This window comes from Rhea pennata, chromosome 1 (assembly GCF_028389875.1).
Source record: "Rhea pennata isolate bPtePen1 chromosome 1, bPtePen1.pri, whole genome shotgun sequence".
NCBI lineage: Eukaryota > Metazoa > Chordata > Aves > Rheiformes > Rheidae > Rhea > Rhea pennata.
Window position 1 is genome coordinate 121,296,429 of NC_084663.1, and position 14,520 is coordinate 121,310,948.

Sequence of the window (14,520 nt, forward strand, 5' to 3'; positions counted from 1 at the left end):
AACAATGAGTATTTATAGTCTGTTAGTTACTATAGTGTATTTAAATTTTAGGTAAATATTTAAATATATTAATTTAAATAGATTTAATCTTTTTTTTTCTTTTTTTTTTTTTTTTTTTTTTTGTATAGTTGTTTCAATGTTTCCTCTCCTGAAATGCATCAGCAGGACTGTTTGTTATCACTTCTTACTCTATGTTTATTTTTCAAAACTCAGTCCAACTTTCAGTGAAATCACAGAGTAGATCTGCCTTGCCTCTCATTTGGCTTGGGTTTGAATGACACGCTGGAACTGTAAGAGAGGGCTGCCACTATTGCCGTTTTATTACAAAGAGTTTGAGCAAAAAGGAAAAAAAAAAAAGTTATAACTGAATCAGGGCTTTTTTCAAGGAAGGGCAGCTTTCTGATTTCACTGCACTTGTATGAAACTGAAGTTGTTTCAGAAAAGTTACTGTAGATTTTCACTGAATTTATCATATCCAGATTCTGATCTACATGTGCTGCAAATCAATGTCAATGTTGCAGTCAAGATCTGTGTAAGATGTGTTCTTCCTCTTAGATGTCAATGAATGTTCCTATGCTGAGTTCAATGCTTGTCCTAAGAGAGACACCTGTGTAAATCTGGAGGGTTATTACACCTGCAGCCCTGAGCAGGAACACGCTGATGTCAACCCTCAGCAGATGAATACAAGAAAGGAAGGTAAGAAATGTAAGCCTCATCTTGAAAATACTGAGATTGTTTCTGTGGGATTTTGGTCTAGTGCAGGAGCTGCCAGGGAGGCAAGGATTTCTGGAATACAGGGCAGCCCACATCCTCTTGAAAAAAGGTGCCATAGGAGCTAGCTGTTAGCTGTTTCTGATTGAAATATGGCATTTATCTCACAGTCCCAGACTGTCTCCCACATCTCTCCCTCAGCTGTCCTTACAAACCTGCCAAAATCTCTCTAGCTCCAGACCTTGACTTCCTCTCCGAGTAAGTTACTCATAGTCAATATACCTCCCCAGCACCCTGGGGAAACGTGATTAATGACATGTACATAAAGTCTCCTTCGCGTTTTGACTGCATGACTACAGCCTGGACTCAGTCACTGTATAATAGCACCTTGAGCTGCTGAGTTGTTGCTGAGTTCTCTTTTGGAGGCTGTTGGAGTTTAGCAGTGGGTGAAATTACTCTTTGCAAAGTCCAGCAAAGTATGTAGGCATGTCCTTACAGTCTATAGACATCAATGGGCCTGCTAACAGGCTTGAAGATTATGAGATAAATGTTTGCAGATTCAGTGCTTTAGTTCAAAAACAATTTTACAGTTCCTTAGTCTCAAATATTAAGATAAAATATTATCATTATATCTATGTGATAATACATCTATTTTCATTTGTATTTGTATTACTTCTATTGTCGCTTTGCAGCTACTGAAAATTTCAATAGTATTACTTTGTATTTGCTTTATTAGAAAAGCTTTACTGTTTCTCCCTTAGGCATAGTAACAGCTATTCCAACTGCAACGCTGGATCCCATTAACACCAGCAATAGCTCTCAGTCTATAAGTAATTCAACTCTCTTGTCCATGACTAACCAATCTACTGAGGCTGGATGCTGTAAGTAACCTTGGATTTGAATGAATATTGTCTTGCTTTTAATCCAGCACTGCTTTGATCCCTTTTTCCTGAGGCTGGTTGAGAGTTTACCAAAGCTGACGGTAGTTTGGGAGTGAATCTCCAGCTGTGGAAACGGAAAGAAAGAGGGTCCCCCAGTGGGAGACTGGAATCAGGAGCTGTAGTACTATGAACAGACCAGTAGAGAAGGCCTTGTTATCCCGGTGGCTACCGAAGGAAGCTGGCCTCCTTGATGTGGGGTGCCTGTGTTGAGTTTCTTAAGCCACTTGTGCCTGATGAGCAGTTCAAGCGCAGCTCCCATTGTAGGACTTGTGTTGGATAATCCAAAGCCTCCAACATGAAGAAGATTTCCAGCGAGGGCTGCACGAGGTGGATACCACAGTCCCGCCTCTGGACCCAGCTGAGTATTCATCCCTGTTTGGTCCTGGAACAATGTAAGGGAGGATCCAGTACCAGCTGCAAGAGATCCTCCTGGTCATGGCTGCCACAATGCAGATCTTTTGCCTTTGTGTCCACAAAAATGTTGATGGGGCATGTATTCAGCCAGTGAGCTGGCCACAGCCACTCTATGCTGGAGTTAACCTTTGTGAATGAATATTGTCTCTGCTTTGTATTATAGCTGTTTGAGGTATCTAGTCTGTGGTCATCATCTGGGCTCTCTATGTAGTTTGTGAAGAGAAACAGGCCCTGCTCAAAAGCCTTTCATCCCACTGAATTTAGGTGCCTCTTCCTCCTCCTTTGCAGAGAGGAATCATCTAGGAAGAATCTTGTCTTTTCCCATTGACATGACACCAATTGCACTGAGCTACAGTGGTATAAACAAGTAAATGGTCTCTCCTTCCTACACCAGCTCCCAGCCTGTAGCTGGGATCTGCATTCTGCTTTGACTTATGTGGAAATTGGTGGTGTTTTTCCAGGCATAAATCAAGGCAGTGAATCTCCACCTAAAGATGTGCATTTGATGATTAAAGTGATAGGAGACTAAACAAATGTGAACATAAGTAGGTTACACAGGTTCACTATTTCCAGCTTACTTTTGTTGCTTGAACCCGTAGCTCACTGTCAGATTATCAGTATTACCAGAGATTCAACATAAATGCTTATAGTAAAAGGAAAAAGAAAGAATGAACATTCAATTAATCACTTTAGTGGTTCATGGATGAGGGAACCTCTTACTGATGAATCTGTTGTGATATAATTGAAAGAGAAACTTCTATTGATCATAGAAGTGCCTATCTGTAATGGATTTAGAAGAGCACAATGTTTTAAGGATGAAATAATTCTTTTTCTTTCTGGGACTGTGGTAGATCCTCCTTCCATTAGAAACCACCGTATCTTCAGTGTTACCAGCAGCAGTTTTGAAATGTCTTGGCACATCACTTCCACTCTAAACCATACTTTCCAAGTCCAAGTGTTCAAGGACAAGGAGATTGTACAAAACCTGAAGACAGAGGAAATGAAAATAGAGGTGTCTGGATTGGAAACAGGTGTAATGTATGCAGTAGAGATCGGCTATGAAACCTGTGGAAAAAACAGCATCTCCCGTCAAAATGTTAGAACTGGTAAATAGCCACTTGAAAATATTCTCTCTGTCTCTACACTCACTTGCAGTTCAGCAGTGATCCCTTTGGGCCTTCCTGACCTTTGTTTCCCATCTCCTTTGACACTTTCTCTGCCCCCCAGCCCAGCACTTTCACAATCTGGACTACCAGGCAGCAGCGCTTTGGCCTCAGCTGATGGAGCAGTGCTAGAGCTGACTCAGACAATGACAGATATCAGGCTAAGCTAGAATACTCTTTTTTCTTGGTTGGCACTACTTTCTGCTACTACCACTAAGCCTTCTCCCATCAGGGTATTTTTTTTCCTGACTGACAGCTAGGGCAAGTGAGGAATACAGTTAATTAGTTTGGCCAGGGCTCTGCTGAGCTACTGAAAGTGCTCAGAGGAAGGCCAGATTTGATGAATAGTTTGTGAGTGACCAGGATTAAAGTGAATGACAAGAGCTGTGCAAGAAAGCTTGCAGAATAGCTGCATAATTTAATTCACTTAGCCAACGATATGAGTTCTCTGAGATCCTAATCGGTTGATTAAACTTTGCTTTTTCTTTATCCTTAAGTTATTTCCTGACCCTTCTTGCAAAAAGAAATCTCTCTTCATTCTCTTTAAAAAGCAGGCAGTGAACTACTTAATGTCTGCCAGCATGGGAATGCTGCTATTTATGTTTGTCTATAAGAGCTTTCCCTTTGATCAGAGGAGAGATGACTCCCATTTGGGTCAGCAGGAACCACCTCTCTTCATGGGAGGGGGGGAAGTAGGAGGTCTAGTGCTTAGGGAAACAGGAGGTTGGCCTGCAGAGTATGGAGTTAGAGCTCTTGGAAAAAAGAGGAGGTTTTCAAAGATGAGGAAAGAGTAACTGCCTCAGATTGTTTATACAGATTAAATAGGTTATAGGTTCCTCAGCTCTAGGTTGCAGCTGATGTGCTCTGTGCAGCATCTGTCCGTGCTTGCCAGAGGAAGCAGTATGCACATCTTTTTTTTCCTCTTCAGTTTAGGAGTATACTTACTTCCCACACTGCCAAGATTTGGAAGAAAAAATATTGTGACTGATGAATTGAAGGTGAATTGACAGACATTCCACCCTGAATGTAAATTAAACGCAATAGTTATGTAGGGCCAGGTCCACAAGAACATGTGTACACCCAGTTCTCAGTCTGTTGGAATTAGGCATGTAAAAATCTTTACGGACCTGAAGTTCGTACTCAGTGTAAAAAGTGTTGCAGCAAAAAAATATTGATTTCAGTTTCCTGGTTTAATAAAAAATTCTTTTACCTCTCATATCCTTTTCCTTCCTCCCCCAAAAGAGGAGGAGACCTTCTTTTAAATACAAAAGGGGTATCTTCTTTTAAATACTAGCAGTTTTTCTCCCACTGTATTTCTCTTACTAACAACACACTCGAGTCTTGTACTCTGTATGTATTTGAGTCTAAAACAAACAGTTGCATATCAATTCTAGATTTAAACATTTTTTCTTAGGTTCTGCTGAAATAGGTATGCTGATACCACATTACTGCTGGCTGTCAGCATCTGACTATACCTCTGAGATTTTGGTCTGAGTACATCAGTTTTGACTGAAACCTTTCCTCTTCTGCTTGGTCAGCATGTATTTTAAAATTGTGTCCTACAGAGGCCAAGATATTTGGTGTCACTATGAGGATCCTGAACTACAACTTCACTGAGGATTTCTATGATGTCAGTAGTTCAGCATATCAAGAATTTTCAAGGCTGTTGTTGACAGAGGTAATATTAAAGTATCATGGGCCATATATATTTTTTAAATTGAAAATTTATTTAATTTAATAGAGGACTTTGTGCACAGCTGAAATGTCCCTTGAAAATCATCATATCATTTCCCGTGACCTATCTTTGTAATTAAAACAAAATCCATCTGACTAAAAAGATGAAGCCCTTGATCTTGTTAGCAGTGGTGCCAATGGGAATTTTCCTTTACAGAGGAGTAAAGGAAGAAAAAAATCAAGCATTCAGTAGAGACTCCTTTCCTTGGATCTTTACTTTGGCAATAAACTTGCACTAAATTGACTTGAGGCTTTTTAATGGACTTTTGAAATGACATTGCTGGCATTCATTTCAGTGCTGTCTTCTTAATAATTGTTTGACTGCTCTCGAAGCTCTTTCTTCTTTAAGCAAAATCGACTAGGTCAGGCTTTCTTCTCTAACTCCATTCACTGCATACTCACATAAAGCCACTATCAATGCTGAGGTATAATCAGCCCTAAACAAAATTGAGCCATGAGCGCTTGTTACCAGCTCTCAGCTTCCCAAACAGGGATGACATTTCAGACACCATAATCTTGTACAGTTTTATTTTAGAGAACAGGGCCCAGACAGAGGACTTCAGATCTTGATTCAAAACTTATCTTTCCCAAAATACAAGGGGACTCATGAACATATGTGAATATAAAACTGAAAAAAAGTGCTAACAACAATGGAGCTATATTTTCAAAGGCAGTATGTGAGAGGCATTTACTCATGAGAAGTTGGTGGTTGAGCCTTCCAGCATGATTTTATTTCCCATAGCTGCAATTTGTCCACTTCTGTTGCACAGGAGAATTTTTGTCAGTGAATCTACTCTGAGGTTGATGCAGAGCTTATTGGCACCATGAATTTGGGAAGGAAAAGGAGGGCTGCCAATCTGTGCCTCTTGTGCCTCACTGCATGTTTAGGAGCATGCTGTCCATTTCTCATTTCTTTCCTCTTTTTTTCTTGCCTCGCCACCCAGACGTGAAGTTAGACCAGTTAAGCAGCATGTTTGTAGAAATTTTTTGAGCAAGCTCTAGTTGAATGGGAGCAAAACTGTGTTGATTTATGACTGCATGTTCAGAGGTGTGCTTTGAGGCACACGTAGGAGAAAAAGGCTCAAGCAAAAGAGATACTTCCCAGAGATGTGTTGGCAGGTGAAACCTGCCAGCTTCGGCACAGCTCAAATATTGACAGCAGTATGCCAGCTTCCATACTCAGAGTAACACCATTTGTTCAATAAGTACATCCACTTAGCTGAATATTAATCAATCATGATGTATTGTGATATTGGCTTTAAGCTGAGCTGTCTCACATACATTTTCTAGAAGCTGCCTGCCCATTTTTCTTGCCATTCACCCTGAGATTACTTTGTCACCGTACTCAGTGCGGGCTATTCTTGGACTGGTGAATTTCAAATAATCACTGATGCCTAAAGCTATGCCTAAATTGGTTAATCAAACATTTCCAGAATCATTTTCTGATGCTAAGATGAGATGGCACAAAGCATCTACACTGTTTGGCTTTCCAAAGTATGGTGGTAATCAAATTTCCTACTGAGACTGGCCCCTGGCGTATGCTAAATGCTGCCTGGGTATTGCTTGGGTAAAATGAGTGGTCAGATGGGTCCTATTTTCAAGCGTGCCTAGTGCACCAGTGAGACTCTCACTTCTGTGTGCATACAGAATCTTTGAAAAAATAGGATTTCTAAAACACTTTGAAACTTCTCCTTTTACTACCTTTTTCTACTACTGCACATACTGCATGTATATACATCTTTAAAAATGGTGCTACCATGATTCAGTTTTGAAATAAGCTATTTTATTGGGTTCCTAATTGTTGATGCTTCTCTCACTTTATTCAGATTGGAAATTCGTTTCCACCCAACATTTCTGCCTTATACAAATCTGGGAAGCTGAAAGTGCAAATTGAATCTCTGCAAGCTGGAAGTATCATTGTGAGACTCAGAATCACTGTACAGGATCTCGAATTTCCAGTTGATGCCTCTACATTTGCCCCAATGCTTTCTTACCTCTACAATCGTTCTGGACTTTTGGTGGATCAACAAAACACCTCAGTAGAAGGTATTTTTTTTAAACAACAAAGCAGTGTTCCTATTTTGATCACCCATGGTATCGTTAGCTTTCTTCATGAAAAGTACTTTATAGAGAGACAAAGTATAATGCGGATCTAACAGAGATTTATTGGAGAGAAAATCATAACATCAAAACATCTCTGTGGGCTTTTATCTGTAAGCCCGGAAGAAGGAGCACTTAGCTGTCCCCAAGTGCCTGTGGGCATTCTTTCCCTCTACACTGGTATGTTCAAGGAGGACAGGAGCACTCAGTTTCCCTATTAATTTATCTCTTCTCCTTCTTGTGAGCTTTTGGAAGTTTGCCATATCTTGCACTGAGTTGAGGATAGGATTACTTTGGAATATTTGTAGCCTTTAAGTACACATGCCCTCTAGACAATTTGTGCTTCAAGGCTGTGGGATTGTATTTGGGTCAGGGCTTAAGAAAAGAAATCCAGCATCTTCACAATAGAAATCCAACCAGAGAAATTCCCTAATGTCACCTTAGTGAATAGGACTAAAGAAACATGTATGGAATTTATGTTAAACTAGGCTTTTGTTTGATTTTAAGTAATCACCATTTTTATATTCAAAGCACTGAGTTCTGGCTTCAGGTTTCACAGCTGACAAAGCCAGCCAGAGTTCACAGCTGCCAAAGTCAACAGAATGGGTTATTCTTCTCTCTCAAAGTATTGTGCCCTTAAAAGCTTATTTACTATGATCAGAGAAAATTATCTTTGGAGTTGCAGAGTATACCAAGTTTAGAGAGAACAGGAGAGGAGAAAAACAGAAAAGACCTGAAGCCTATGAATATCACACTGCTAGCAGATACCAAATTGAAAGATGCTGACATGCACCAAAATACCTTACAAACATCATTGATACAATCTTCCTGGCTGCACAGAGGATTGTGGGTGTCCTGAGACTGAAAGGGTTGGAAGGAAGGAGGCAAAAGTTCTTGAGTGTTATTTTAAATTTAGAAAGCCAGGTGACTTCCAGTAGCAGCGATCTTATCTAGAAGCACAGCCAACTCCACCACTCCTCTTTAGGGCTAGAAAATGGTGTCTATTTCTTAGCTCTGGCCAGACCAGCATCGTTTTGTATGAGTTTCTTAAAGTCAAATGTGGAAAATAAGGCTGACAAGTGCAACACATGAAGGAAAGATTTGTATGATGGGGTCAGGAAGCAGGGCAGCCAGAGTCCTGGGACATCTAGTAGGTCATAAGCTAGCACGGCTCCTCCTGTGTCGAGGAGCAATGCCACCGCTCAGATGCTCGTGGAGCCTGGCCACTGAAAGACTGTGTTCTTGGTTTAGTGACAGTGGCGGAGCAGAGAATTCAGCTTTAAAACAGCAAGGGTAAGAAGTCAAAAGGGATAGCACAGCTGAAGGAATGGTCAATTGCATGTCTCTCTGCATCTCAATTATTAAGTTTTCTGCCACGATATATAGCCACTAAAATGGCTGGCTGTAGTGTGAGGTATAGTAAGAAAAGGGAAAGGAACCTGTGCTGAGCCAGGGTCAAGGTGCACTCAGCACAACATCACGTCTTTAGTAGTAGCCAGGAACCAATTCCTACAGAAGAATAAATAAATGACAAGTGTAGATGATGCCTCTCACTAATCCTCTGCTAGTTACCAACTGCTCCAGAACTCCCTGAATCCAATATAATTTCTTTTGGATTTCTCCTCCATGGAGTCCATAAATCATTCAAACCTTCAGCACCTGCAAAATCACTAGATGAGGAGTTGCAAAGATTTTCACCCACTGTGTGTGCCTTGTACAGATATAACGGGTAATCAGGGCCAACAAAGCAGTGTGGTTTATATAATTCTGTGTGTAGGGCTGTTGGCAGAGGTGGGGGGCAGGGAAGGCTCCTGTTAAATGAGACAAGCCAGAGAGATGCCAAGAGTGCAGAAATGGAGCACAGAACAGACCTTGGCTGAGATGCAAAGACTATGGAGGAAAAAAGGTTGTGTGTATGTCCACATGTGTATGTATTAGTGCCAACAAGCACAGAGGAGAGAATATGAGTTTTGGGCTCAAATGTTGTGGAATGTGGTTATCAGAGATGAAGAAATTTGCTTAAAAAGCCATGCTAGGTAATGAGAAAGGAAACCCCCCAGAGACAATGGAGCCAGGGAATGTAAATTATTTGGCACTTGGCACAAGGACATTTCTCAAAAGGTGTTCGAAACCATCAAGAGCCGCAATTGCCCCATAGCACATAAGGCATTTCTGAGAGCATTTTCATTGCCGATGCTTTAATCAGTTCTGCTTACTTCTGTGTTCCTTCTAAGTGACTTAAGCTGTAACTTGATAGGCAGATGTTAGCTACAGATACATGAAATTATCTAGTGGAAATTATCATGGATATAACAAGTATTTAATGAGGAAGAAAGGAAGAAGAATTGAAATATTAGCTTGAAGGAAGGAAAAGGGGAAGCCTGTGTACAAGCACAAAGGCAAATGCATGTATGTGCATGTAGACACGTGCTCTGTGCTTTCTGTTTCTAAAATGGGTCTTTTGTTCTGAGAAATAGTCACAGTAATTAGTCTGTATGTTTGCAGAGCAAGCACTTATAATAATGCTTTGTGCAGAAGAATTTTGAAGTCTCTGGTCAGGCTTATTTGTCCCAGGATGTAGAATTTTTAGTTTAGCTTCCTGCTCTGTCAATTAAAGCCTGAGGCTATGAACGTATATGCGCAAGTGAGTGTACATAGGGAGTGGCTATGTGGAATTCACTGAGATTATTCACGTGTAAAGCATCAACTCCCCCTTTACATGCTTGCTGGAACACAGTGCAAACGCTGATATAAGACCTTAGATCAAAATCTTTCAGGAGTGAAAATACTCAGCCATAAAATTGGTCTAGAACTCCATGATGGGAGCATCTCTTACTTTAACCTATCCACAGTGACTGGAATTAGACCTTAGAAATATCATTAGAGCATAATCATGCCCAGATGAATCAGGATCTCTTCTCTGAGGCTATCAGAAAGAGAGTCACAGTTTTATAATATTACCTGTAAAAAGAAGACTATTATGAGTTTTTACCCTTAGAACTTCCTCTGCTAAGAGGGGATTTACTTTCATTTATCTTTTACTTCAAGCAGAAAATGATTTGACTTCAAACTGTATTTAATAGTCTAGCTAGTGGTAATGGAACTATTCATTACTTGATGTATTTGGAGGTATTGTAACCAGAATTTTGTATAATGTTTGCTTTTGATTTATCTATCTCTGGCCTCTTATTATCTTATACCGCTGTTTCTATTTTCTAATATTTAGCAGACTTTGTTATGCACAAATCTACAATATTTTCTCCCTTCAAATCAGAATATAATTTTAAAAAAAAGCTCTTTAAAAAATCCTTTATCTGAAGAAAATAGTCTTTAGAGTGAAAAGACAAAGGTTGATTTTTTTATGTGACCCAATAACAACGTAGATCTGCATCACTCAGAGCTTGTTTGTCATGTAAATGAGGAGAGGGGAAGATCACATCCGTAAATTTAAGTATTCAGGAAATGAGCACCTTGTGATTATTTCTAGCTTAATACAGTAGAAGGGAAGCTTTTTTTTACCTATGATCTGGTTTTGGTCTTCCAGACTGGGATGAATGTGCTTCTCAATCTGAGAATGACTGCTCCATGTTTGCAGAGTGCATTAATTTGATGGGCTCGTACCTGTGTCGATGCAAGACAACCATGGACATCAATCCATCCCGACCTGGAAGAAACTGTGAAGGTGAGCAAGGGACAACTGTTTAGTTTCCATTGCCCTGAAAGCTGGGAATAAACTGTGTTTTTCTAGCTCTGCTTTTGTTACAAGTGTTTGTATAGTGCACAAAGTGCAGTCTCTGGCTGAAGAATCATATATGATCTTTGTCTACCATGAATGTGACTCTACAATTACAGTAGTGCAAAGCTACTCTTTGATTAGCCTAAAGACTGGCTGCTGAGAAACATAAGGCACACTTTCCTTTTCTTAGTATCTCTGGGGCTAATTTCCCTTCTCTGTAATGATCTATGGCCCACAAACCAGAAGAGGAGATACAGAAATCAAATCTTCTTTGTGCAAGCACAAACAAAACTCAGTACCATAAAAATTGCATATGGTGCAATTCATTAAGAAAATATCCAAGTCCCATTTCCATAACACCATTACATGTGGCAAGATGGTCTCAGCCTTTTCCTCAGGTCAGATCTGGCATGTCCTTACATTCTCTTTTAGTCTGAGTTTCCATTTCATGTGCATTTGTTGTGCTGCAGGTGAAATTGTGAACCCTCTTACTGAAACGATGGCCCCTGAAGCAACAGGCACCACAGAGATTGCTCCTGAAGTAAGCACCGCAGATTCTGCTTCCCTGGCCATCACTGAGATGGAAGTCACAGCTGCTGTAGGCTCCAAGATGAGCACTACCATCCATGTCCCTGCTGTACTGCCCCTGAGTGACAAGCAAGCACCCCCCAGCCATTCTCCTACCAATGCTCCTCCAGCCACTTGGAAAAAAGACCTGTCATCACAGATTGGCTTTGGCAGCGAAAACAGTTCCATGGCCATGAGGGCCACAGCCAGCAAGGAACTGGCTGTGACTGCAGAGCAGCAGGCAGCTGTAAGTCTGTCACAGCAAATCTTAGTGGGAGAGGCTACCCCTGGTGTACTGCAACAAGTGTCCGCTCTCACAAATGCACCCAGGCGCTTGGCTGGGCAAAAGCAACTCAGTTTGGCAGTGCCAGTGTTATCAAACCAAACAGCCTCTGCTGCTATGGTAAGACATGCAGCTTTTGGTGTGCCTGAAGTAAGCTCTGAGAGTGGCCCCAGTACAACTCTGCTGGTCACAGGAGATGCTGGAGTTCTTGCTCTCAATACCACCCTCAAGATACATGTAAAGGCAGAAAGAAACAACAGCTCTTTGTCTGAGATAAATTTTGGAATCCTGGGGTCAACAGCTTTGCCAGAGTTCTCTCGGGCTTCCAGCCCAACGCCAAGTCCAGCCACGGACCGCAGTGAGTATATATCCAACAAGTGCCTGCACCCACAGTAATTCAACAGTGTAAGAAGCCAAACCTCACTCAAATTCCAGAAAGATGCATGGTTATTGTAATCTGTGGCCTGGAATGAGGGTGACTGAAATTAGTTTGTCTTTGTCAAATATATTTTCTTGTGGGCACTTGGCACCTTTTTTCTAAATCAACATGTGAAAATACTCTGATTTTCTGGTAATTTGACAGTAGTTCTATTGATGTTACATTTCCTCCTAAAGCAGATGAAACGAATCATAAAGTGTTCAGAGCATGGCTTATTGAAACATACGTTGCTTGCTCTTTTGCCACATATCTTGGTTTCTCCTGCATGCTCTGGCACCAGGGTACCATAGCAGCAGTCTATAGAGGTATCTTAGAGACCTGAGAAAGCAAATGACCTACTTTCATATTTCCCTCAGTGAAACATGGACTGGGCTAGACAGAACAGTGCAAATTCCCCGAGGGGAGAAGAGGTGCAAGGAAATATGCAAGCCATTTTTTGAAGACTTCTAATTGAGATTAACGAGGCTGATGGGGAGGCCTTCATCCATTTGAGTTTGGGAAGATTATTGCAGCTACTTGGGAAATCTTTCTGTTGATTGGAGCTGAAGCATAATTCAAGGTCTTGGTCTTTAAATTATTGTTGTGGTTGAGACAGGAACATCATTGTCTCTACACATTACTAAATGTACTGTTCCTTTAGTGTGTTAGTAAGTGATACCTCTTTCAGTTTTGCTTTTTTGCTTGTCTTTATTCTTTCTCTCATGCCTTCTACATCTCTCCAATCACAAACTGCACTCTCTCATTTCTCTGTTCTCTTCCTCTCTGCTAGGATCTCCTAATCCTGAGATCTCTATTCATCCAGGACCCTTCTGGTTCTCTTTAGTTCCTTTCTCTCTAAATGCTCTTTTTCAGCCTCCTGAGACCATCTCTGCTGCTTCTTCATCCTCTTTTCCAGTGCCATAGTCTCAATTTCTCTAGCCCTACTAGTCTCCAAGCAACCATGTAGATGCCTCTTTTTTGCTTTTGTTTTCTCTTTTATTCATATCCTCTTCATATCCTTTGTTCTTCCTGGCATTGATGAGATCCAGGAACAGAGCTGGGTAAATGGCCACCATAGTGGTACCTCACCAGCCCAAGCAGAATGCAAAACTTCATCTTTGGTGATGTTGTTTAATGTAGAGCTCCTCCCTGTGGCAACATTTCTAACCTGGAGCTCATCCCTAGCTAACTCTGTAGCCTGACATATCTTTTAAATGTATCGGGAATTACACCTTAGAAATAACATAGGCTTTTTAACATAGATTTTTTTTTCCAGCTGAAAACTGATTCAGAACATTTACCCATGGACACCCCCAAACTTCAGATACCTAAGCATGGGTTGTCTTCTAAACACCTGTGCTCACATGGCAGGACAAATCATAGCAGAAATCAGAGCCGAATTCTTTGATCTGGCTGGTGATGGTGAGGGGTCATTCTGGATCGGAAACATTTTGGAGTAAAGCCAATTGCCAGTAGCTTGCTTTAAGTAGGCATGACTTTCTCCTCTCGCCTGCAAAGCTTTACTTTGAGACTGTTTCTCTTTTCTAGTACCTGTCACAGCTTAAATGATTATTGTCTCCAACGTGACAAAGACTAGTTTTCATGTAATGTGGTCCATAGAGTCTATGCATTCCTGCTTTTCAATTCTTGCTGCTTCTGTAAAAGTAGCCGCTGCGGAGACTGAAACTCAGTGCAGGAGCCTGACACTCTCAGGATTGGAACCTGGTATCTTATATGCTGTTGAAATCAGGACAGAAATGTGTATGCAGGAAAGTATAGCAGTAAAGCAGAAAGTGAAGACTGGTAACTGGATTCAGAAACAATTTTTAAACTGAACTTAGCTAGATTGTAGTGATTTTGAAGTCTCTGGTGGAAGAACATCCTCTATTTGTTAGAAACATTGAAGCTAGCATAGATCTTGGTGGATATCTAAGGAGATGAACCGTGAACAGCTGGAAGGCCCTATAAAAGGCAACAGGCTGGCAATGATTGAGGTATTGGGTGATATAAATCAGCATGTTTGGCTAGCCGCTAAAATGATGGCAGTGGTATCAGTCATGTCTCAAGAAGTCCTTCCCTTCCATTTCATGATCACATTCAGTCTCTGTTGTAACAATCAAAAAAAAAAAAAAAAAAAAAAAAAAAAAAAATAATACCAAGAAACGATCTAAAACGACTGAGATTTCCTTAATGTGATTCTCCTCTCTGGGAGGAGAAGGCGTTAGATTTATCTCATGTAACAGTAGCCATTTGAAACGTGTATGCCCATTCTCCAATAGTTATCTAGCCGCCTTCTGAGGTTGGAGGGAAGATGTAGGTGCTGGAATGATTTGTCCTCTGCAGGGGCCAGTTTTCCTGCAGGGTAACACAGGTTACATGCATGTGTAGCCAGGCATGCCAGTGACTGTCACACACTCATCCATGGGCCATAGTCCATGAAGCATGTATCTAAA

The 14,520-nt window shown here is 40.9% G+C and overlaps 1 protein-coding gene across 1 annotated transcript in view; it reads left to right on the forward strand.

Moving 5' to 3' along the window:
• UMODL1 (uromodulin like 1) overlaps window positions 1-14,520 on the forward strand; it is a 53,026-nt gene that overhangs the window by 15,781 nt on the left and 22,725 nt on the right. Inside the window, 8 exon segments of the mRNA XM_062576598.1 lie at window positions 556-696; window positions 1,473-1,592; window positions 2,918-3,172; window positions 4,795-4,907; window positions 6,790-7,009; window positions 10,608-10,745; window positions 11,270-12,007; window positions 13,616-13,870. Coding sequence (XP_062432582.1) covers window positions 556-696; window positions 1,473-1,592; window positions 2,918-3,172; window positions 4,795-4,907; window positions 6,790-7,009; window positions 10,608-10,745; window positions 11,270-12,007; window positions 13,616-13,870 — 1,980 coding nt within the window.